The sequence below is a fragment of the Heptranchias perlo genome, chromosome 29 (genome assembly GCF_035084215.1).
Source record: "Heptranchias perlo isolate sHepPer1 chromosome 29, sHepPer1.hap1, whole genome shotgun sequence".
Classification (NCBI taxonomy): Eukaryota; Metazoa; Chordata; class Chondrichthyes; order Hexanchiformes; family Hexanchidae; genus Heptranchias; species Heptranchias perlo.
The window spans coordinates 37,480,811-37,507,506 of NC_090353.1; the positions used below are offsets into that span (position 1 = coordinate 37,480,811).

The 26,696-nt window shown below is 50.8% G+C and overlaps 1 protein-coding gene across 1 annotated transcript in view; it reads right to left on the reverse strand.

Moving 5' to 3' along the window:
• cpamd8 (C3 and PZP like alpha-2-macroglobulin domain containing 8) overlaps nt 1-26,696 on the reverse strand; it is a 176,921-nt gene that overhangs the window by 15,768 nt on the left and 134,457 nt on the right. The window contains exons 33-38 of the mRNA XM_067968643.1: nt 25,662-25,724; nt 23,525-23,763; nt 23,208-23,295; nt 14,386-14,460; nt 13,244-13,349; nt 8,688-8,798 (exon numbers count right to left, since the gene is read on the reverse strand). Of these exons, the coding sequence (XP_067824744.1) occupies nt 8,688-8,798; nt 13,244-13,349; nt 14,386-14,460; nt 23,208-23,295; nt 23,525-23,763; nt 25,662-25,724 (682 nt within the window). The remainder of the gene's footprint in view (nt 1-8,687; nt 8,799-13,243; nt 13,350-14,385; nt 14,461-23,207; nt 23,296-23,524; nt 23,764-25,661; nt 25,725-26,696) is intronic.

Genomic DNA, 26,696 nt, shown 5'->3' on the forward strand with positions numbered 1-26,696 from the left:
TGAGTGTGTGTGTAAAGGAGTGTGAGTGTGTGCGTGTGTAAAGGAGTGTGAGTGTGTGTGTAAAGGAGTGTGAGTGTGTGTGTGTGTAAAGGAGTGTGAGTGTGTGTGTAAAGGAGTGTGAGTGTGTGCGTGTGTAAAGGAGTGTGAGTGTGTGTGTGTATAAAGGAGTGCGGCTTGAAAACAGGATTGGGCTCAGGCATGAAGCTCCCCACAGTCGAATAACCTGCTGAAACTCACTGTCAAGGCTTCTGTATGAAGAATAGTAATTTGGGGCCAGGTACATGTGTTAGCCGTGGCTCAGTGAGTCACCTCGAATAGATCATCCCTCAACCTGCTAAACTCGAGGGAATACAAGCCAAGTCTATGCAACTTGTCCTCGTAATTTAACCCTTTTAGCCCCGGTATCATTCTGGTGAATCTGCGCTGCACCCCCTCCGAGGCCAATATCTCCTTCCTGAGGAGCAATACTTCAGGGGGGAAATCCTTCTCGTGTCTGTTTACAGATGTTAGCAACTGGTGATTGAAGGCTGGAGGTTGCAAGAGATTTTGTGTTTACTTATTTTATTATGAGCAGTCCAGTTGCCGTGGCGACAGTAACTGCTGGATTATGCCCGAGGGGTGTTTCCAAAACACAACACAACTTTCCTGGTTACATCATGAGGCAGCTGCAGGCTGCATGGCCCAACTGCGCTCTGCTGTGACTCCTTTCACACAGCGACGCTGCACGAGAAAGATTCAGGTGCGTGACGGCTCATTTAGCAAGGAATGCACTTACAGTTTGCAGTCCTCTCTCTCTCTCCTGTACTAACTGAGTCTCACTCGCCCATCGCCCCCTGTGCTCACTGACCTACATCGGCTCCCGGACTGGCAATGCCTCAATTTTAAAATTCTCATCCTCGTTTTCAAATCCCTCCATGGCCCTCGCCCCTCCCTATCTCTGTAACCTCCTCCAGCCCTACAACCCTCCGAGATCTCTGCGTTCCTCCAATTCTGGCCTCTTGCACGTCCCCGATTTTAATCGCTCCACTATTGGCGGCCGTGCCTTCAGCTGCCTGGGCCCTAAGCTCTGGAATTCCCTCCCTAAACCTCTCCGCCTCTCTCTCCTCCTTTAAGACGCTCCTTAAAACCTACCTCTTTGACCAAGCTTTTGGTCACCTGTCCTAATATCTCCTTATGTGGCTCGGTGTCAAATTTTGATGATAATCTCTCCTGTGAAGCGCCTTGGGACGTTTTACTATGTTAAAGGCGCTATATAAATGCAAGTTATTGTTGTTGAAGACGCTGGTCTGTTTGGAGCTGCTGACAACAGCTGCGATCCTCCAGGTCCTTGCTCAATGAGGCCATTCCTTGTAAGAAGCTGGACAGGTGGGTGTAGGCAGGGCATTTAACCATGGGGGGCACCACAGCAGGAGCCTGATCCTGTCCTCAGCTGATGCCCCCACATGGGCACTGGATGGTGACCAGGAGCTGGAACCCTGGCTGATTCCCTTCCTCCCGGGTCCAGGGGCTTAGAGGCCAATAACAGCATCTCAATAAACACTCCTGAGGTCAGCCAGCCCAGGGATGAAAGAAAGAACTTGTGTTTCTACAGCGCCTTTCACCACCTCAGGATGTCCCAAAGAGCTTTACAACCAACGAAGTAGTTTTGAAGTGTAGTCACTGTTGTAATGTAGGAAATATGGCAGCCAATTTGCGCACAGCAAGATCCCACCAGCAGCAATGAGATAAATGACCAGGTAATCTCTTCTTAGTGATGTTGGTTGAGGGATAAATATTGGCCCAGGGCAGTGGGGAGAACATCAGGGCCTCGGTTTAATGCCTCATCCGAAAGACGGCACCTCCGACAGTGCAGCGCTCCCTCAGTACTGCACTGGGAATGTTTGCCTGGATTATGTACTCAAGTCCCTGGAGTGGGGCTCGAACTCACAACCTACTGACTCAGAGGCGAGAGCCAAGGCTGACACTTGGAATCTAGGGCCTACTAGTCTTTGCGAACATACAAAATTGATGGACAGGGAGAGACCAGCTGGTCCATTGAGCCTCCCCGTGTGGTCCAGTACCAATGGGATGGTGCCTTTTCCCACTAAGACACCGGAGGGGGAGGGGGCTGAGGAATTAGACCTTCTGCTTTCCTTGTGAATTTTAGGAGTTTGTTTCTAAATGAATGCTCCTTTCATTCCTCAACAATGTCCTGTTCTGACTGGGGGGAGTGAAACCACTGCCTGCAAGTCCGGCAGTAATTTGTTATTATATTCCTGTGTTTCATTAGCTCCCAGTTGACAGCTATGAGGTAAGTTTAAAAGAAACCAGAATGCCACAAAACGTAACCAGGCCCAGGCCATAAACTACCTGTAATGAAGAGGTCCAACCCTGGCAAGCCTGCCTTGTAAATTAATCCCTCAGCTAGGAGCCTGCCCTCGGGCAGCGAGGTGCTGAGCAAGGGCCCAGTTTGGCAGCTGCCACTTCATCAGGAGACTAGGCTGTAAATTGTGAACGGGTTCAGAGGACAGGTCTCAACAGGAGTAGACTGGCTTCTTTACAATGATCTTCAGGCAATGATGGGGAGGGAGGGAGGATGGGGGGTTGGGGAGCACAATACTAACTTCCCTAGGGCCCAGCTCTAACTGGGCTCAGTCATAAACTCTCAGCAGCAGGTCTGGGGCCTATCAACAGGCCTGTGTTAGTTGTCAGGAGCCCAGTGGGGGGTGGGGGGGAGGCCTGTCACCTGGGTCATAGAACAGTGGTGATCAACGGGCCAGGATCATTACGGTCACTCACTTAACAAAACAATCCTTGGATAAACGAAAACATTTGTTTCCAACTTGAAATTGAGAGCGATTCACTGTCAGCTGACAACTGTCAGCGTTTGCTAGGCATTTAGTCACAGACAAACATTACTTCCGCGATAAGAATTCTTGACTTTTAAATATATATGGAGGTTAAGGGTGTGTGTGTGTGTGTGTGTGAACTTCTTCCAATAAAAAGTTCTGTGTCCACATTTAGAATGGAAGCTTCCTATGTAAACATGTCACACTGTAATTACACCCTCCAGCCAGTGGAGGTGCTGCAGTGACAAGTTTACACAGGCAGTTCCCATTATGAATGTAGACAGAGGAATTTATAATGGCAAAAGTATCATAAGGACTTGAGGCCCGATTTTAACTGAGTGGGAATCAGGTGGCCCCAGGGGAATTTAGGTGAACGCCAGGCTCCCCCCCTCCCAACCTTGGCTGCGTGAGGTCCGGGTGATTTTAACTCCAGGGCCTCATTTTCAAAAGGCATTCGATAAGGTGCCACATAAAAGGTTGTTACACAAGGTAAGGGCTCATGGGGTTGGGGGTGTTGGCCAGGGGCTGCAGAAGGTAACCTGAGACGTCAGCTGCTGATACACAGGTAGGAACGACTTTTGAACTAAAGTAACCCGAGTTCAGTCCTGGCCTCAGCTGGCTGGAACCAGTTTGAATTAACCAAGTTTTGTGAAAGACAAAGGAAATGTGATAAGACACAAGTCCTTATTTAGAAAAGGAGTAATGAGGTAATGCTACCTAAGTCCTTGGGACAGAGCCAATGAGGAGAAGACCCAGGCAAAAGCGAGCAGGCCTAAACCAAAGGGAGAGAGACAGCACAGCTTGAAGAGATAAGATTCGGAATAAGAATGAAGGATCTGGGGCGTGGAGCCAGAGCGAAGACTCCGGAGACCAACCATCGCAGAAGTGGAAGATCCTACCTCAGGGACGTAGAGACGATATCGAGAGAGAGAGAACGGAACGCCTGGCCAGCGTCAGCTCTCCTTTTCGGGTATTATCCTTTATATTCTGTGACCACTCAGGGAGTGTCAGAGAAACCTAGTGGGTATGCGTTTAGATCTTAGTTTGGGTATAAGACTGTATAACCTGGTGTAAACTGCATGCCTATATCGAACCAGACGTATAAGCTAAATGTATATGATCTAACAGCGTGAATAAAGTGAATTGAGAGTTAAGAGAGAATTGACTCTTCTCCTCTGTGTACTAAGCCAGTAACCATAACCGGTGACCTCCAGTCAACAGGGGTAACATATTAGCATGGATAGAAGGTTGGTTAATGGGCAGAAAACAGAGGGTAGGGATAATCGGGTCATTCTCAGGTTGGCAGGCTGTAACTAGTGGGGTGCTGCAAGGATCAGTGCTTGGGCCTCAACTATTTACAATCTATATTAATGACTTAGATGAAGGGACCGAGTGTAATGTATCCAAGTTTGCTGACGATACAAAGCTAGGTGGGAAAGTAAGCTGTGAGGAGGACACAAAGAGTCTGCAAAGGGATATAGACAGGTTAAGTGAGTGGGCAAGAAGGTGTCAGATGGAGACTAATGTGGGGAAATGTGAGGTTATTCACTTTGGTGGGAAGAATAGAAAAACAGAATATTTTTTAAATGTTTAGAAACTATTAAATGTTGGTGCTCAGTGAGATTTGGGTGTCCTGGTACAAGAAACACAAAAAGTAAACATGCAGGTACAGCAAGCAAGGCAAATGGCATGTTGGCCTTTATTGCAATGGGGTTGGAGTATAAGAATAAGGAAGTCTTACAATTGTACAGTGATGTGGAGATGCCAGTGATGGACTGGAGTGGACAAATGTAAGGAATCTTACAACACCAGGTTATAGTCCAACAATTTTATGTTTTGCCACAGCCTCCTTATTGAGTAACACACAGAACTGGAGAGCGGGACGCTCGACTGGGTCAAACAGTGAGTCTTACAGAACACGATCCCACGGTCGATGGATGATCAGTGCTCCTGGTCTAGGGAGGGGGAACAATCAGCCGGGGTTCCCAATTCTGTTCCCTATCACTACTCACCTGACGAAGGAGATAATCTCCGAAAGCTTGTGATTTTAAAATAAAATTGTTGGACTATAACCTGATGTTGTAAGATTCCTTTCATTTATTATTGTACAGGGCTTTAGTGAGACCTCACCCGGAGTACTGTGTACAGTTTTGGTCTCCTTATCTAAGGAAGGATATATTTGCCTTAGAGGGGGTGCAACAAAGGTTCACAAGATTGATTCCTGGGATGAGAGGGTTGTCCTATGAGGAGAGATTGAGTAGAATGGGCCTATACTCTCTGCAGTTTAGAAGGATGAGAGGTGATCTGATTGAAACATTTAAGATTCTGAGGGGGCTTGACAGGTTAGATGCTGAGAGATTGTTTCCCCTGGCTGGAGAGTCTCGAACTCGGGGGTCATAGACTCAGTATAAGGGGTCGGCCATTTAAGACTGAGATGAGGAGGAATTTCTTCGTTCAAAGGGTTGTGAATCTTTGAAATTCTCTACCCCAGAGGGCTGTGGATGCTGAGTCGTTGAGTATGTTCAAGACTGAGATCGATGGATTTTTGGACTCAGTGATGGGAACATCATCATCACAGGGGCTTGCAGCGGTTCAGGGAGAAGGCCCATCACCATCTCTCACGGCAACCAGGGATGGGCAATAAACACGGCACTGACAGTGTCATAAACATCCCGACAATCAATACAAAAAAACCTGTGCCAGGGATAGGCACTACTCATGCACCATATGCACACACACAGCCGCGTGCCCACAAACACACACACAAAAACACACACAGCCGCGTGCCCACAAACACACACACAAAAACACACGCCTACAAACACACACACACAGCCGCGTGCCCACAAACACACACACAAAAACACACGCCTACAAACACACACGCACATACACACAACCGCGTGCCCACAAACACACACACAAAAACACACACAGCCGCGTGCCCACAAACACACACACAAAAACACACACAGCCGCGTGCCCACAAACACACACACAAAAACACACGCCTACAAACACACACACACACAACCGCGTGCCCACAAACACACACACAAACACACACACAACCGCGTGCCCACAAACACACACACAAAAACACACGCCTACAAACACACACACACACAACCGCGTGCCCACAAACACACACACAAACACACACACAACCGCGTGCCCACAAACACACACACAAAAACACACGCCTACAAACACACACACACATACACACACACACAACCGCGTGCCCACAAACACACACACAAACACACACACAACCGCGTGCCCACAAACACACACACAAAAACACACGCCTACAAACACACACACACATACACACACACACAACCGCGTGCCCACAAACACACACACAAACACACACACAACCGCGTGCCCACAAACACACACACAAAAACACACGCCTACAAACACACACACACATACACACACACACAACCGCGTGCCCACAAACACACACACAAACACACACGCGCCCACAAACACACACGCGTAACCGCGTGCACACAAACACACACACAAAAACACACGCCTACAAACACACACACACATACACACACACACACAACCGCGTGCCCACAAACACACACACAAAAACACACGCCTACAAACACACACACACACATACACACACACACAACCGCGTGCCCACAAACACACACACAAACACACACACAACCGCGTGCCCACAAACACACACACAAAAACACACGCCTACAAACACACACACACATACACACACACACAACCGCGTGCCCACAAACACACACACAAACACACACGCCTACAAACACACACACACATACACACACACACAACCGCGTGCCCACAAACACACACACAAACACACACACAACCGCGTGCCCACAAACACACACACAAAAACACACGCCTACAAACACACACACACATACACACACACACAACCGCGTGCCCACAAACACACACACAAACACACACGCGCCCACAAACACACACGCGTAACCGCGTGCACACAAACACACACACAAAAACACACGCCTACAAACACACACACACATACACACACACACACAACCGCGTGCACACAAACACACACACAAACACACACGCGCCCACAAACACACACGCGTAACCGCGTGCACACAAACACACACACAATAACACACACGCGCACAAACAAACACACGCCCACAAACACATACACGTGCCCACAAACATACACACGCCCACACGCACAAACACGCAAGCCCACAAACACACACATTTTACAGTAGGGGTCACTGGATAGGGAACAGAATTGGGAACCCTGGCTGATTGTTCCCCCTCCCTAGACCAGGGGCACTGATCATCCATCGACCGTGGGATCGTGCTCTGTAAGACTCACTGTTTGACCCAGTCGAGCTTCCCGCTCACCAGTTCGGTGTGTTACTCAATAAGGAGGCTGTGGCAAAACATAAGAACGTAAGAAATAGGAGCAGGAGTAGGCCATCCGGCCCCTCGGGCCTGCTCCGCCATTCAATGAAATCATGGCTGATCTTCCACCTCAACCCCATTTTCCTGCACTATCCCCATATCATTTGATGCCTTTAATATCTAGAAATCTATTGATCTCTGTTTTGAATGTACTCAATGACTGAGCCTCCACAGCCCTCTGGGGTAGAGAATTCCAAAGATTCACCACCCTCTGAGTGAAGAAATTTCTCCTCATCTCAGACCTAAATGGCCGACCCCTTATTCTGAGACTGTGACCCCTGGTTCTAGACTCCCCAGCCAGGGGAAACATCCTCCCTGCATCTACCCTGTCGAGCCCTGTAAGAATTTTGTATGTTTCAATGAGATCACTTCTCATTCTTCTAAACAAGAGAATACAGGCCTAGTCTACTCAATCTCTCCTCATACGACAATCCCACCATCCCAGGAATCAGTCTGGTGAACCTTCGTTGCACTCCCTCTATGGCAAGTATATCCTTTCTTAGGTAAGGAGACCAAAATTGTACACAATACTCCAGGTGCGATCTCACCAAGGCCCTATATAATTGCAGTAAGACATCTTTACTCCTGTACTCAAATCCTCTGGTAATAAAGGCCATTTTGCCTTCCTAATTGCTTGCTGCACCTGCATGTTAACTTTCAGTGACTCATGTACAAGGACACCCAGGTCCCTTTGAACATCAACATTTCCCAATCTCTCACCATTTAAAAAATACTCTGCATTTCTGTTTTTCCCACCAAAAGTGGATAACTTCACATTTTTCCACATTATATTCCATCTGCCATGTTCTTGCCCACTCACTTAGCCTGTCTCTATCCCCTTGAAGCCTCTTTGCATCCTCCTCACAACTAACATTCCCACCTAGTTTTGTGTCATCAGCAAACTTGGAAATATTACATTTGGTTCCCTCATCCAAATCATTGATATATATTGTGAATAGCTGGGGCCCAAGCACTGAACCCTGCGGTACCCCACTAGTCACAGTCTGCCAACCTGAAAAAGACCCATTTATTCCTACTCTCTGTTTTCTGTCTGTTAACCAATTCTCAATCCATGCCAGTATATTCCCCCCAATCCCATGTGCTCTAACTTTGTTCACCAACCTCTTATGTGGGACCTTATTGAAAGCCTTCTGAAAATCCAAATACACCACATCCACTGGTTCCCCCATCTATTCTATTAGTTACATCCTCAAAGAACTCCAATAGGTTTGTCAAACATGATTTCCCTTTCATAAATCCATAAAATTGAAACACTCCAGTTTTAAATTCTGGAGCAGAACAAATTATTTACTTTGGAAAAAAGGCTTTTGTGGCATAATCCAGAAATTTGAGATAAATATGGGTAACGAATCAGGTCTGATCACATACCTATCCACTGATTGGCTGAACTTTCTACCTCATTGCAGGTGGTCCCATCACACAGCTCCCGGGCCAAGGGGCTCGTCTCACTCACGTTGTAGAACCGTGTCGCCTCGAATGCTGCAGGGGCAAGAACATCATTAATGCACATCGCCAGACACTGATCGCCCAGTGCAGGGATACTGTACGCACACTGCATCACCCAGTGCAGAGACACTGTACGCACTGCATCACCCATTGCAGGGACACTGTACGCACTGCATCACCCAGTGCAGGGACACTGTACGCACTGCATCACCCATTGCAGGGACACTGTACGCACTGCATCACCCAGTGCAGAGACACTGTACGCACTGCATCACCCATTGCAGGGACACTGTACGCACTGCATCACCCAGTGCAGAGACACTGTACGCACTGCATCACCCATTGCAGGGACACTGTACGCACTGCATCACCCAGTGCAGAGACACTGTACGCACTGCATCACCCAGTGCAGAGACACTGTACGCACTGCATCACCCAGTGCAGGGACACTGTACGCACCGCATCACCCAGTGCAGGGACACTGTACGCACCGCATCGCCCAGTGCAGAGACACTGTACGCACCGCATCACCCAGTGCAGGGACACTGTACGCACTGCATCGCCCAGTGCAGAGACACTGTACGCACTGCATCGCCCAGTGCAGACACTGTACGCACTGCATCGCCCAGTGCAGGGACACTGTACGCACTGCATCGCCCAGTGCAGAGACACTGTACGCACTGCATCACCCAGTGCAGGGACACTGTACGCACTGCATCGCCCAGTGCAGAGACACTGTACGCACTGCATCACCCATTGCAGGGACACTGTACGCACTGCATCACCCAGTGCAGAGACACTGTACGCACCGCATCGCCCAGTGCAGAGACACTGTACGCACTGCATCGCCCAGTGCAGGGACACTGTACGCACTGCATCGCCCAGTGCAGAGACACTGTACGCACTGCATCGCCCAGTGCAGACACTGTACGCACTGCATCGCCCAGTGCAGGGACACTGTACGCACTGCATCGCCCAGTGCAGAGACACTGTACGCACTGCATCACCCATTGCAGGGACACTGTACGCACTGCATCACCCAGTGCAGAGACACTGTACGCACTGCATCACCCATTGCAGGGACACTGTACGCACTGCATCACCCAGTGCAGAGACACTGTACGCACTGCATCACCCATTGCAGGGACACTGTACGCACTGCATCACCCAGTGCAGAGACACTGTACGCACTGCATCACCCAGTGCAGAGACACTGTACGCACCGCATCACCCAGTGCAGAGACACTGTACGCACCGCATCGCCCAGTGCAGAGACACTGTACGCACCGCATCGCCCAGTGCAGAGACACTGTACGCACTGCATCACCCAGTGCAGGGACACTGTACGCACTGCATCACCCAGTGCAGGGACACTGTACGCACTGCATCGCCCAGTGCAGAGACACTGTACGCACTGCATCACCCATTGCAGGGACACTGTACGCACTGCATCACCCAGTGCAGAGACACTGTACGCACTGCATCACCCAGTGCAGAGACACTGTACGCACTGCATCACCCAGTGCAGGGACACTGTACGCACCGCATCACCCAGTGCAGAGACACTGTACGCACTGCATCACCCAGTACAGGGACACTGTACGCACTGCATCACCCAGTGCAGACACTGTACGCACTGCATCGCCCAGTGCAGAGACACTGTATGCACTGCATCACCCAGTGCAGGGACACTGTACGCACTGCATCACCCAGTGCAGAGACACTGTACATACTGCATCACCCAGTGCAGAGACACTGTACGCACTGCATCACCCAGTGCAGAGACACTGTACGCACTGCATCACCCAGTGCAGAGACACTGTATGCACTGCATCACCCAGTGCAGAGACACTGTACGCACTGCATCACCCAGTGCAGAGACACTGTACGCACTGCATCACCCAGTGCAGAGACACTGTACGCACTGCATCACCCAGTGCAGAGACACTGTACGCACTGCATCACCCAGTGCAGAGACACTGTACGCACTGCATCACCCAGTGCAGAGACACTGTACGCACTGCATCACCCAGTGCAGAGACACTGTACGCACTGCATCACCCAGTGCAGAGACACTGTACGCACTGCATCACCCAGTGCAGAGACACTGTACGCACTGCATCACCCAGTGCAGAGACACTGTACGCACTGCATCACCCAGTGCAGAGACACTGTACGCACTGCATCACCCAGTGCAGAGACACTGTACGCACTGCATCACCCAGTGCAGAGACACTGTACGCACTGCATCACCCAGTGCAGAGACACTGTATGCACTGCATCACCCAGTGCAGAGACACTGTACGCACTGCATCACCCAGTGCAGAGACACACCGCATCATCTGAGAGCTCAACATTTCCAGTGGAAGCCTGTGTTTGAATGTTTGCTTTGATCTCTCAAAGTGCTGTTAACGCCCTTCCCCACAGCAACAATTCAATCTCTCAGTTCACTGGACCCCATAACAACCTGGATAGTAATATAGTAACAGTTTCAGGCAGAAGAAGCCCTTTGGCCCATCTAGCCCACCTATCCATAGTGTTCACATGGTTCATTTTGAATGACCCTGAATCCCATTTGTTGACATGAACCTGTCTAGTTCCTTCTTGGAACCCAGTAAGGTTTCTTGTTACTAACCCATGCCTGTAATCCTTTAGTAAATAAATGTGCTGGTGCATTTCCTATTTTCTTTTGCTGTCCTTAATTTGTGAATGTGAAGACTTGCGTTTAAATTCTGTACACGGCAGAAAAGCTTACTTGGGTCCGATTAGTCCAAATCTACATCATTGGGTTCCATAGCAACAGTCCAAATCTACATCATTGGGTTCCATAGCAACAGTCCAAATCTACATCATTGGGTTCCATAGCAACAGTCCAAATCTACATCATTGGGTTCCATAGCAACAGTCCAAATCTACATCATTGGGTTCCATAGCAACAAACTTAACCTGATTTCATTGTGAATCCAAGGCAACAGTTCAAACTACATCACTGAGTTCCATAGCAACGACCTAAGAAAATGTCACTGGGCCCCACCTCACTTGTGCAGATGTGAGCAGTGATCACAACAGATTAAAATGCCAGACCACTTGCTAAGATGGCACAGTCCTAGTCCAGGGGCACTGATCATCCAACTCAGCCCAGACCATGGGTTGAATGTGGGATCGTGCTCTGGAAGACTCACCAGTTCTGTGTGTTACTCAATAAAGAGGCTGTGGAAAAACTGAAACACTCTGGTTTTAAATTCTGGAGCTGAACAAATTATTTCCTTTAGAAAAAAAGGCTTTTGTGGCATAATCCAGAAATTTTAGATATATATAGGTAACGAATCAGGTTTGATCACGTACCCATCCGCTGATTGGCTGAACTTTCTACCTCATTGCTTGAGGTGAGTTTGTTTGTGAAGCTGCTCGTTGTGACAGTGGTCGGGTGGAAGAAGTCATGTCAGAGAGATGAGTTGGTCCTGGACCATGGCACACCTACATTCCAATGACCCAGGACAATTGCTGCAGCCTGACATAAGTCAAAAGGACAGAGCTTTGTCAACTCAGGGTCATTGGCAAGATCCCACTGCCCCCAACTGCCACGCCCTTGGCCCAGTCTTGTCTGACACTGCAATATCAGGTACGGCGCTGGCCAGGCATGGATCAAAATGGCCAGCACTTCCATCTCCATTCCCTTCAATCACCCCAACATCAGTGCCCAAAGTGGGTGCATTTCCCAAAGTGCGGGAGCGATTGCCGCCATGTGTCCAAGTTGAAGCCCCTTGGAAGATGTGGCCTGGCTTAGAATCACAGAATGATACATCACAGAAGGAGGCCATTCGACCCATCGTGCTGTGCTGGCTTATATTATATGTTGCACCTTGACTGTGTGCCTGCTGAGGAATGACTGCACGAACTACAGTGAACCATCTGTACGGTCTGATGGTTGTAAGTAGGCTTGGTGTGGGCGAACAAATTAACAGGTTACACATTATGACAGGTGTTAACTCCCTGGTACACGGCACTGTTGGTTAGTCTTACTTTACCAGATCCCGTAAACTGTACCTCCCTCCAACTGCTCCGCGTCCCCCCACACCCCTCCATTGGTCATACAACATGTCCATTCTCACGACGTCCCTCCTATCCACAGCCAATCGGAAAACGAACAGACTCTTCGTTACGCGTTTGGATGATTCTTCACTCAGTCAAATAGCCTTTTCTTTCCCAACTCACACATTTTTATAACTACAGTAATAAACAAAAGTCTTGGAAGAAAATGATTTATTTTTTCAGTGCTACTGTGATTTCTCTCCTGGGTTGTGCTGGCGATTAATCTTCAATTCCTGGAGACTCCAGGACAAATCCTGAAGGGTTGGCAACCCGAATCCACAGGACCATCCAGTGCCCCGTCCCTGCTCTACTGGCCTCTCAGAGACCTTACCCACTCTGCCACACCGAGCGTTCCCTCCTCCAGTGCCCTTGCTGCTAGAACCCACCTGGCTCATAGTAGTCGTAAACCTTGACTGGTACAGGCGCTGTTTTCCCGATGATATACTCCCGGAACGCATGGAACTTCACACAGGTCATACACTGGCTGGGGATCTGGACAGAGGAGAGAGAAACGTTCAGAAGATCCCAGAATGGTCGACATTCCACCTGATTCAACATTTAAAGAAAGACAGACTTGCATTTCTATTGCACCTTTCGCGGCCTCAGGATGTCCCAAAGCGCTTTACAGCCAATGAAGTACTTTTTGAAGTGTAGTCACTGTTGTAATGTAGGAAACACGGCAGCCAATTTGCACACAGCAAGATCCCACAAACAGCAATATGATAATGATCAGATAATCTGTTTTTAGTGATGTTGGTTGAGGAACAAATATTGGCCCAGGACACCGGGGAGAACTCCCCTGCTCTTCTTCGAAGTAGTGCCGTGGGATCTTTTACATCCACCTGAGGGCAGGCGGGGTCTCGGTTTAACATCTTATCCTAAAGACGGCACCTCTGACAGTGCAGCACTCCCTCAGTAATGCACTGGGACAGTCAGCCTAGATTTTTGTGCTCAGGTCTCTGGAGTGGGACTGTGAACCCACGACCTTCTGACCTCAGAGGCGAGAGTGCTGCCCACCGAGCCACGGCTAACACTTTCCCCTCCCTTGAAAATGCCTCACCCACACGGCCAGTCAGTCAGTGTCGGTCTGACCCAGTGGCTGTGGGTTCTGGATGAGGGGACATTGATACGAGATTAAATGCAAGAGATTTAGGACAGAGAGCAGCAGAAACGTATTTACACAGACGGTGGTGAGACTGTGGAATAAACCCCCGGAGTTAGTGATTGAAGCAGAGACCAGGTCAATGTTTATGGCACATGGGATTAGTGTTCTGCTCGTGGGGAGGGTAAACACCAACACGGACTGGATGGGCCAAATGGCCTGTTTCTGTGTTGTAATTTCTATAGCCCGGATTTTAACCCAGCACAGGCCGGGGATGGAGCCTGGGCCTTTCCTGCTGTCTGTGTGCGGTTCAGTCCCTCACCGGGTGGGATCAGGTACCTCAGCACAGGCTGGGGATGGGGCCCGGGCCCTGCCTGATGATGTGGCTTTTTTCCAATGTAATTCATTCTTTAATTTCTCTCTTACCTCATCAAAGTAAAACAGAATTTTTCTTCCATCCATTTCATATCGTTTCAGTTCAATCTGTTTACCCAGGAGCAGCTGGGAGAGAGAGGAGAGAAAGTTGAGTTGAATTTATCTCTTTAGGACATGCAAAATAAATCGGATTTAATTTTATTGCCAACCATTAAAATCTTTTGGTGAACTAGTCGACCAGTTGCCCATGGGGAGTTAAGGTCAAGTGTGACCTTAAGGTTAGAGGTCAGGGAATAGTTGAACCAGGGCATCCAATTGTAATTCAGTCGCCATTTAAAAGTCAGACATTCTCGACTGGCACATTCCAAGGTCCAGGACTACGTGCTGAGGGACGCACTGAGGACGGGTGCGGCCGCCGCAAAGGCTCTGTGGGGAAAGGCAACCGTTTAGAGCCTTCCCGCCATTGTATACCGAGGGGCTGCAATCAGGGAAAACCCCCCACCCCGGGCAGAATGTAAAATTCAAATTGATGTAATGTACCTGTAATGAATCTGTAATCAATAATCTGTATTGAATGTAATGCAATGAGGCACCCTAGAGTGTCATGAACTGTAATTATGTACAATGTGTTCATTGAACTGCACTTGATGTAACCTGCAAATTGTATAATCTGTATTGTGTACATTTGGAATGTGATATGACAACTGTATTGTATGTATTGCTGCAAATTTTATGAATAAAGTATATTTTATGAAAAAAAAATTCTCTCCTTATTCTGGAGACCCTATGGCACCTCCACTGGGCAGAGGGTGTAATTACTGAGAGACAGGTTTACATAGGCAGTTTCCATTAGAAATGTGGACAGATGGATTTCTACATAGAATGTACAGCACAGAAAACAGGCCATTTGGCCCAACGGGTCTATGCCGGTGTTTATTCTCCACACAAGCCTCCTCCCTCCCTACTTCATCTCACCCTATCAGCATATCCTTCTATTCCTTTCTCCCTCATGTGTTTATCGAGCTTCCCCTTAAATACATCGATGTTATTCACCTCAACTACTCCTTGTGGTAGCGAGTTCCACATTCTCACCACTCTCTGGGTAAAGAAGTTTCTCCTGAATTCCCTATTGGATTTATTAGTGACTATCTTATATTTATGGCCCCTAGTTCTGGTCTCCCCCACAAGTAGAAACATCTTCTCTACGTCTATCCTATCAAACCCTTTCATTATTTTAGAATGGAAAGAGTTAACAGGAAGCGGGTGTAGATGTAAGATTTGTAACATTTTGTGTGTAGATTAATGGCCTGTCCTCTTCCGTCCTGCCGGAGTTGACTCTCGCGGAGGTCCAGGTTTTAAAAAAATTCGTTCATGGGATGTGGGCGTTGCTGGCAAGACCAGCTTTTATTGCCCATCCCTAATTGCCCTTGAGAAGGTGGTGGTGAGCCACCTTCTTGAACCGCTGCAGTCCGTGTGGTGACGGTTCTCCCCCAGTGCTGTTAGGAAGGGAGTTCCAGGATTTTGACCCAGCGACGATGAAGGAACGGCGATATATTTCCAAGTCGGGATGGTGTGTGACTTGGAGGGGAACGTGCAGGTGGTGGTGTTCCCATGTGCCTGCTGCCCTTGTCCTTCTAGGTGGTAGAGGTCGCGGGTTTGGGAGGAGCTGTCGAAGAAGCCTTGGCGAGTTGCTGCAGTGCATCCTGTGGATGGTACACACTGCAGCTACTGTGCGCTGGTGATGAAGGGAGTGAATGTTTAGGGTGGTGGATGGGGTGCCAATCAAGCGGGCTGCTTTGTCCTGGATGGTGTTGAGTTTCTTGAGTGTTGGAGCTGCACTCATCCAGGCAAGTGAAGAGTATTCCATCACACTCCTGACTTGTGCCATGTAGATGGTGGAAAGGCTTTGGAGAGTCAGGAGGTGAGTCACTCGCCGCAGAATACCCAGCCTCTGACCTGGTCTTGCAGCCACAGTATTTATGTGGCTGGTCCAGTTAAGATTCTGGTCAATGGTGACCCCCAGGATGTTGATGGTGGGGGATTCGGCGATGGTAATGCCATTGAATGTTAAGGGGAGGTGGTTAGACTCTCTCTTGTTGGAGATGGTCGTTGCCTGGCACTTGTCCGGTGCAAATGTTACTTGCCTCGTATCAGCCCATGCCTGGATGTTGTCCATGCAGGCACAGGCGTTGGCTGCTACCCCGTACCTCAACCAAGTGCCATTCCTCACACGCGGACCCAGGTAATGAGAGGGTCGCAGGCTGTTCAACAGTGGAGGGCATCGCAGACAAGTCTGATCCTGCGCTCGCTGTTCAGGTGCACACACACGGGATAAAATTAAACTTTGCTGGGGGTGCGCTAGCAGATCGGCTGCCGGTTATGCACCTCGCCTGATTTTCCTTTCAACTGACGTCCATCGGAGTTGAATTTTTCCCTCACACTTTCCAGCAGGTTTCCTGGCTGATTATCAGCTCCTTGCCGAGTTAGAATCATAGAATCTTACAGCACAGAAGGAGGCCATTCGGCCCATCATGCTTGTGCCAGCTCTTTGATAGACAATTATCCAATTAGTCCCACTCCCCTGCTCTTTCCCCGTAGCCCTGCAAATTTTTTCCCTTCAAATATTTATCCAATTCCTTTTTGAAAGCCACGATTGAATCTGCTTCCACCGCCCTTTCAGGCAGCGCATTCCAGATCATCACAACTCACTGCGTAAAAAAATTCTCCTCATCTCCCCCTCTAGTTCTTTTGCCAATCATCTTAAATCCGTGTCCTCTGGTTACCGAACGTCCTGCCAATGGAAACAGTTTCTCCTTATTTACTCCAGCAAAACCCTTCATGATTTTGAACACCTCGATTAAATCTCCCCTTAACCTTCTCTGCTCTAAGGAGAACAATCCCAGATTCTCCAGTCTCTCCACATAACTGAAGTCCCTCATCCCTGGTACCATTCTAGTAAATCTCCTCTGCACCCTCTCCAAGGCCTTGACATCCTTCCTAAAGTGCGGTGCCCAGAATTGGACACTGGGGCCTGACCAGTGATTTCTGAAGGTTTTGCCCTTTAAGATTAGCTCACACGGCACAGACTGAGGGTTGAATCTGGGCCTCCTGCTCTGTGTCCGCCTCAGTTTCCCAGTGCTTTCACCTCCTGAAGCCATTGAGGGGCTCGAAGATTCAAATCTAATCCCAATATTAAGAGAACGTCGATCTAACAGATAACTGGGCTGTGATCCAGGCACAGACTCTGTTACTGGGAGGCCCACACTCCACCCCACAATACCAATCTACCAGAAATGTCTTAATGTATATCTACAATAATATTAAAAAAAACTTTTAAAATGACTCCCCCTCCTTCTGAATGACCTTTATTTTAATATCAAAATTGGGTTTTGAGGAGGGGGGGCTCTCTAACGGGACCCCCTCCTGTGAGGCTGCGGCTGCTAAAATCACTGAGGCCCTGTTACCCAAATTCAAGGTCTCCCTCTCCCTCTCCCTCCTCCTCCCTCTCTCCCTCCCTCTTCCTCCCCCTCTCTCCCTCCCTCTTCCTCCCTCCCTATCCCTCTCCCTCCCTCTTCCTCTCTCCCTCCCTCTCCCTCCCTGTCCCTCTTCCTCCCTCTCCCTCCCACTCCGTCCCTCTCCCTCTCCCTCTTCCTCCCTCTCCGTCCCGCCCCCTCTTCCTCTTTCTCTTTCTCTCCCTCCCTCTCCCTCTCCCTCCCCTCCCTCTCCATCCCTCTCCCTCTTCCTCCCACTCCCTCTTCCTCCCTCTCCTTCTTCCTCCTTCTCCGTCCCGCTCCCTCTCCCTCTTCCTCCCTCTCCCTCTTCCTCCCTCTCTCTCCCTCCCTCTCCTTCCCTCTTCCTCCCTCCCTATCCTTCCCTCTTCCTCCCTCTCCATCTCGCTCCCTCTCCCTCTTCCTCTCTCTCTCCCTCTCCTTCCCTCTTCCTCCCTCCCTATCCCTCACCCTCCATCTTCTTCTTCTTCCTCCTCCCCCTCTCTCTCTCTCTCTCTCTCTCCCTCTCCTTCCCTCTCCCTCCCTCCCCCTCACACATGGACTCGAGAGATGACTGGACAACCTGATGAACTCTTGCTGGGCGAGGGGAGCAGGGAATCACTGCATGACGCATGGAGCAACAAAGGAGAGCCCTGTCTGTGCAAGTCAGAGCCCCGGTCCTGCCCCTCGCACTCTGCCACATTGAGTTTCATCACAAGAAATATTGCCCAGTCTCTGGGGAACCTTCAGAGAACACAAAACTGGAGCAAAAGTTACATCTATTAAAGCCCTGGAATAAATGCACACGACTTGAAATCGTGGCCAAAGCAAGTAAAGAGTCCCTTTTAATTTGTTGTTTGGATTTTACAGGCCCCAGAAGGCAGGAGTTAATATTTCATAGATTGAAGGGCAGTAACAGGCCACAGACAGACACTTTACGATCTTCTCCTGCACACTGGCGCCACGGAGAACTGTGCTCCCCGATGAGAGCTGAGCTTTGCTGACGATCAGCCACAGACTCTCTGCCACAAACTCTCTCTGTGCCCACAGCTGGTAACAGCATTTGCAGGCGGGTAACCCGAGCTGGCAGCCGGCCTGCAGTGGGGCACGGGGGCTGCACAGTGCCACGGACTGATGCAACCCCCTCCCCCTCCGCACCCCTCCCCCACCTCCCTCCCCCCTAGCTTCCCCCTCCACTCCCTCTCCTCCCCCCGCTTCCCCCTCACTTCCACCTCTGCCCCTCCCCCTCCTCCCCCGCTCCCCATCCGCCCCCTCCCCTGTTTTCCCCTCCCCCTCCACCCCTGCTCTCTCTCCACCTCCTTCTTGCTCTCCCCTCCTCTCCTGCTCTCCCACACCCTCTCTCTCCCCTCTCCCTCCCTCCCGCACCCCCTGATCCCCCTCCTCCCCAGCTTCCCTCTCCCCTCCCCCACCCCTCTCCCCTATTCCTTGCTCCCCCTCCCTCCCACTCCCCCCTCATCCCCCTCCTCCCCCCTCATCCTTCCCTCTCCCCTCCTGCTAACAACTACAGTACTTGGCTGCAGAGCCCCTGCAATCAGCAGGAGGAATGATTTGAGAATTGTTTCAGGGATGTGCAGCGAGTGTGTGACACGAGGCGGGTGAGGATATGTGGGATGGGGTGGGGGCTGAGGATCTGTGTGGGGTGTGCGTGTGCTGTGTGCACCGTGTATGTGCATTGTGTGCACGAATGTGGTGTGAGACTTGAGCCCATAATCCAGACTGACACTCCCCAGTGCAGTACTGAGGGAGCGCTGCACTGTCGGAGGGTCAGTACTGAGGGAGCGCTGCACTGTCGGAGGGTCAGTACTGAGGGAGCGCTGCACTGTCGGAGGGGCAGTACTGAGGGAGCGCTGCACTGTCGGAGGGTCAGTACTGAGGGAGCGCTGCACTGTCGGAGGGTCAGTACTGAGGGAGCGCTGCACTGTCGGAGGGTCAGTACTGAGGGAGCGCTGCACTGTCGGAGGGTCAGTACTGAGGGAGCGCTGCACTGTCGGAGGGTCAGTACTGAGGGAGCGCTGCACTGTCGGAGGGTCAGTACTGAGGGAGCGCTGCACTGTCGGAGGGTCAGTACTGAGGGAGCGCTGCACTGTCGGAGGGGCTGCACTGGTGCATCCAGTGGGTGTTCAGGATCTCAAGACACTATTTGAAGAGCGGGCAACTCTCCCGGTGTTCTGGACCAACAATCCTCTCTCAACCAAAACCACAGATTAACCCGACATTCATCTTATTGCTATAATGACTGCTTTTGTTTGCACAAGTCACTGCTTTTCAGTAGGCTATTCAACTGTGAAGAGCATCACAGCCGAGCCTAATCCTGCCTTCACCCACTGTCCAAGACACACTTTCCAGCAGAAATCACTGGATAGTATCAGGAGTGGGAACCCTGCCTGATTTTCCCCGACTGAAAGCAAAGGTACCAAGTGTAACCCCACCCCCCCCAAACAACAGTCGCTGTCCCATCAAACCAGGAAACTCCACGCTGACCAAGGATGGAAGCTGGGAGCAGCTGGTACCACAGAATCTCATTATTTTAAAAGAAACTGTTAAACTTTGGGGAGGGTGCAGGGGGTGGGGGAGGGAAAGGTCAGAGAGAGATTGAGGATAAACCTTTAAACACATAATTCATAAAAAAAACACAGGTAAACAAAATGAAAGGACAATTTCACCGAGACGGTGACCCGAGGGAGTGCAGTAACCGCTGGACAGGCCGACTGGTTCCAAGGAACAAAGGAAAAAATTTGCAGAGCTTCGGGGATAGGGCGGGGGAGTGGGAGTAGTCGGATTGCTCGTGCATAGAGATGGCACGGGCTCGATGGGCCGAATAGCCTCCTTCTGTGTTGTAACCGTTCTGTGATTGTGAGGGGGAGAATTGTATCGGGCCGATTATTGGGCGGGGGGAGCTCGATCCACTATTACCCCACGCCCAATGGTCCCTGCGCAGCTAGGACTTCCCTGCGATCCGCGCTGGGAATCAGCATGGACGAGGACTCCATGCAATTCACACTTTCCATCACTTTTGAGGGGGAGCTCCAATCTCTTAAAGGCAGACTGTCTCTTAAAAATCTCTTAAAGGGAGCCTGTAGCTGTTATTTGCTGAAAATAAGAGTCTGCTGTCTGCACGGAGTCTGAATGGAGATCAGACATCGCGCACGCCAAACACAGATGTAGCTCCCACCCCATGTTTACAAACAGGTGAGTTATGTTAAAACATTGAATAAAGGTTGCGCACTACTAAATCTCACATCCTCCAATCTGCATGCCAGACCTCACCAATCTGCCGACCTTTGCACCAGACCTGCGAGAGTGCGTGCACCAGGGTTCTCTGCTGATGCACTACAGACCTTGGTGCAAGAGGTGGACAGAAGGAGGGACATCTTATATCCGCAGTGGGGGGCAAGAGGCCCTCCAAGCATATACCCAAAAGGCAGTGGGAGGCAGCGGGGGAGGAAGTCAATGCCAGGCTCACAGCATCATGAACATGGATGCAGTGCAGGAAGAAGTTCAATGGTTTGACACGCGTGGTCAAGGTGAGTGAGGTCAACTGTCAAGTGGCGTCTCCTATGAACTGCACCACACACTACACCCCCATCACCCACACACCAATAAACTCTTTCCATCAGTACTCAACTCTTCCAATCAGATGCTTCCTCTCGCCCTCACACATTACCACTGTTTCAAGCCGCCCACCCACAACTCACAGGCCACACGTACTGGCAGCTATTCAACCATGACAGGCACATCACCCAAACACACGTCTTACTTTCTTGCAAGAGAAGGTGGCACTTATCAAGATGCAGCAAGTGGCAGTGGCAGTTAGCCCCTCGAGCCTGTTCTACCATTCAATGAGATCATGGTGGACCTGTGACCTAACTCCATATACCCGCTTCAGCCCCCATCCCTTAATACCCTTGGTTTACAGAAATCTATCAATCTCAGATTTAGAATTCACAATTGAGCTAGCATCAACTACCGTTTGCTGAAGAGCTTTTCCAAACTTCTCGCACCCTGTGCGTGTAGAAGTATTTCCTAACTTCACTCCTGCACGCCCTGGCTCTATGGCCCCGCGTCCTAGTATTCAAGTCTAGGTGACTTCCAAAAACAGTTACAAATGTCTCGGCAACCAGAGGCAATAATCCAGCCACTAATCTGTAAATCCTACATGGTCCCTTTAAATAGCGCTGGTGGGGGGTTCTCCAGGCACGTTCAGATGGTCGGGGTTAATACTGCGTTGAGTTGAGCGTTAAGTCCCAAAATGGTGTCTATCACTTTAAGTTGCACAGTGTATCCATTTTCTCCCTACTTTACAGGCTTCTGGCGTTTGGTATTTGCGCCTGTGCTAACTCCTATACCAAGATGGCGTCCGGCTCACGTCATGCTGGAAATGTGTGTGCGCAGCCAAGACGCCATCTTGGATGTTGAAGAGGCCGCGTATCGCCGAAACAACGGGCGCTACACGGCCCAATTTAACGCCCTATGATTCTAAGGGTTAAGTGGGAGCCATCAGAAGCCCCTCACCCCTCTCCAGAAGGCGGAGCCTGTAACGTACGAGATATTCACAGCAGGAAATAGATTCATTCCAAGACACACAGCGTCCACTGAAATGGACTCCAGATGTTCCAGAGATCACACTCCCAATAAACAGCTGTAAACTCCAATTATAGAGACACTGAGGTTCCCCCCTGAAAATCCCACTCCATGACCTACCACTCACGCTGCAGTAAGGACTTGACTCTCACCCCGACTTAGTCTCATTCCTCCCCCCCGTATTCCACAGATAATCACTAACTTCAGCACAAGTACAATTACCCAGGTCTGGGCCATCAGCAGGAAATGAGATGGAAATGTTTTCAATTAAACATGACAGAGAGAGAGAGATTGAGAGAGAGGGGGAGAGAGACAGAGACAGAGAGCGACAGAGAGAGAGACAGAGAGCGACAGAGAGAGACTGAGAGAGAGGGTGAGAGAGAGAGACCGAGTGAGCGAGCGAGAGAGAGACAGAGAGCGAGAGAGAGACAGAGAGCGACAGAGAGCGACAGAGAGAGAGAGATTGAGAGCGAGCGAGAGAGAGACAGTGAGCGAGAGAGTCAGAGAGCGACAGAGTGTCAGAGAGCGACAGAGTCAGAGAGCGAGAGTCAGAGAGCGAGAGAGAGAGAGCGAGAGAGAGTGACAGAGCGAGAGAAGAGACACAGAGCGAGAGAGCAACACAGAGAGCGAAACAGCGAGTGAGAGAGAGGCAAAGAGACAGAGACAGAGATAACAAGAGACAGAGACAGACAGAGAGCGAGAGAGACAGAGAGCGAGAGAGAGACAGATCCGATATCACCCATGTGATCTCTGGGATTACAGAGTGCAACTGATGCTTCACACCTGTTCAAGGCTCTCCACATCTGCTCGGAATCCTGACAAGAGGGGGACCTCCAGGACAGCCATGTTTGATGACCCAGAATGCAGCCACCTGTGGGAGAATCAACATCACAGTCAATAAAACCTGGAACAAGATGGAGTGACAGACAGACAGTGAGTGACAGGTGGGCAGGCAGAGAGTGACAGGCAGAGACTGACAGGCAGAGAGTGACAGGCAGAGAGTGACAGGCAGAGAGTGACAGGTGGGCAGGCGGAGAGTGACAGGCGGGCAGACAGTTTAGACACGGACAGACAACCAGTGTTCTGGTGAACACCCATACCTGGCACAGGCCTCCACAGTGACCTTGTACTCCTGGTGATCCTGGTCTGAAGCTGGATCATCATCATCATCGTCCAGCGCCCGTTTTCTGCGGGACAGCTGGGAGCGGTTATTGTTCCGGGGCGGTGGTCTGGCTGGGCCCGAATGGTGGTACTGCTTGCGGTTTGGTTCCTTTAGGTTCACGGAGAGCTGGAATGCTGGTTTGGCCACAGGGTCGGGTACATTGTAGGCCACATCGATCTGCAATGAATGAAAGTGGTTTACAGGCAGCACAGAGCGGGCAAACCTCCCCTCCCCCAACCAGGAGTCACTCTCCAGCATGGAAACACAAAGTGATTCCCAGCGGTGTCCCCATGTACACTCCCTTTATCTCCAATCCTCTCTCCCTGCTGCCCCGATCCAATGTGCCCCATTCAGACCCTCCAAACCTCAGTCTTAGCTCTGAGTCTCCACAAAATGTTTACTCATTTCTTGGAACGATTTTATTTTCTCAGGTTAGAGTTCAAGTGAGAGCTTTTGGAGAATGGATTTCTGCCACCGTCCCCCATCTCTCCTCAAGACACCGACTCTCCCTGGGGTACGGGTTCCACAGGCACTGACTCTCACTGGGGTACGGGTTCCACGGGCACTGACTCTCACTGGGGTACGGGTTCCACAGGCACTGACTCTCACTGGGGTACGGGTTCCACAGACACCGACTCTCACTGGGGTACGGGTTCCACGGGCACTGACTCTCACTGGGGTACGGGTTCCACAGGCACTGACTCTCACTGGGGTACGGGTTCCACAGACACCGACTCTCACTGGGGTACGGGTTCCACGGGCACTGACTCTCACTGGGGTACGGGTTCCACGGGCACTGACTCTCACTGGGGTACGGGTTCCACGGGCACTGACTCTCACTGGGGTACGGGTTCCACGGGCACTGACTCTCACTGGGGTACGGGTTCCATGGGCACTGACTCTCACTGGGGTACGGGTTCCACAGACACCGACTCTCACTGGGGTACGGGTTCCACAGACACCGACTCTCACTGGGGTACGGGTTCCACGGGCACTGACTCTCACTGGGGTATGGGTTCCACGGGCACTGACTCTCACTGGGGTACGGGTTCCATGGGCACTGACTCTCACTGGGGTACGGGTTCCACAGACACTGACTCTCACTGGGGTACGGGTACCACGGGCACTGACTCTCACTGGGGTACGGGTTCCACAGACACCGACTCTCACTGGGGTACGGGCCCCACAGACACTGACTCTCACTGGGGTACGGGTTCCATGGGCACTGACTCTCACTGGGGTACGGGTTCCACGGGCACTGACTCTCACTGGGGTACGGGTTCCATGGGCACTGACTCTCACTGGGGTACGGGTTCCACAGACACTGACTCTCACTGGGGTACGGGTACCACGGGCACTGACTCTCACTGGGGTACGGGTTCCACAGACACTGACTCTCACTGGGGTACGGGTTCCACGGGCACTGACTCTCACTGGGGTACATGTCCCAGGGGCACCGACTCTCCCTGGGGTACATGTCCCAGGGGCACTGACTCTCCCTGGGGTACGGGTTCCACAGACACCGACTCTCCCTGGGGTACTTGTCCCAGGGGCGTGGCTCTCACTGTGGATGCGCTATAACGGAGCACACGCCTGTATTTACTTCTGCCCCACATACACACTCTTTCCAGCAGGATCCCTGGCTGATTTCTCCCCTCCCTAAGATAGGGGCACAAAAGTACCCCACCTGCAGACGTGGCCGAGATCAGCACAGGCTGGGGTTTGGAGCTGGGACTCTCTTTCTGGCTCAGTCTCTCATTGACCTGCAAAGCCGTTGGGGTTAGGGTGGGCTCGTCATTAGGGGTGCAGTATAATGGCAGATTTAATAGTAACTTTCAAAAGTGAATTGGATTTAAACGTGAAAAAGAAGAATTTGCAGGGCTACAGGGAAAGAGCAGAGGGGAGTGGGTCTAATTGGACAGCTCGTTCAAAGAGCCAGCATAGGCACAATGGGCCGAATGGCCTCCATGTGAGCTGTGTGACTTGATGATTTCCCAGTACTTTGGATGAGAGGCAGAGGGGAGAACACTTCCCATTCACCATTAGAACCAGCAACTGAATTTAATTTCTGTTACCTGCATCAGACAGCAACCTTCACCTTTTGCGCTGACGAACAGACCAGTCGGAACACTCGGAATCTGGAAAGGCAGGGAACAGACACAGGAAAACCAGGGGATCTTCACCATGACATTATTGCAGCAACTGAGCGAGTCTGTTAAACACAGAGCCACAAAGGACCTGTCTGTTTCAGTGTGTGTCCCTGCTCATTTCCTGCACAGCCCCTCTTACCCTTTGGATCATAGGAAGGTAGGAACAGGAGGAGGCCATTCAGCCCCTCGAGCCTGTTACACCATTCAATGAGATCATGGCTGATCTGCACCTCAACCCCATCCACCCCGCCTTGGTTCCATATCCCTGAATACCCTTTTCTAACAAAAATCTATCGATCTCAATTTTGAAATTTTCAATTGACCCCCAGCCTCAACAGCTTTTTGGTGGAGAGAGATCCCCGGGTTCTCCTCTTACCCTGAATTTAATCATTTTTAAGTTCTCTTTCTCTCACTATCACTTACCTTCAGCTGTGAAACACGGCCCGTCTCTATCCCGAACTCTCTCCCCTCAGCTGCTGGAACCCTAACTGACCGTATCACTGCAACACTTTCCCCAACGGTCTCCGTGTTGCCCTCCATAAACTCACCCACAACATTCCTAGCCCTGGTCCTCACCCCCCACAAGAAGGTCCACCTCCCCATTACCCCCTCGTCCTCACCTAACTTCACACACGTTTACACCAATCCCCTTCCCCAGAGAATTGAGATTTTTCCCCTCGTCCTAACCTCCAATCTCCCCCTCAGCCTCTCTGCCCTCTCCCCCAGGTGTCCATCTCTGAGCTCACTCGCTCTGCTGGTCCGACACTGACTTACTGTTCCTTCCCCTCTCCGCAATCGGGGGCTGACTCTTCAACCACTGCGTTCCCCCATCTGGAACTCCCTCCCTCAGCATCTCCCTCCCCAACCTGCAAACACCTCCCGAAGATCGGTCCCTTTGACTATCCCCCCCCAACCTTTCTTTACCCTTTCCACCAGGCCTCCACCCCGATTCCCCCCACC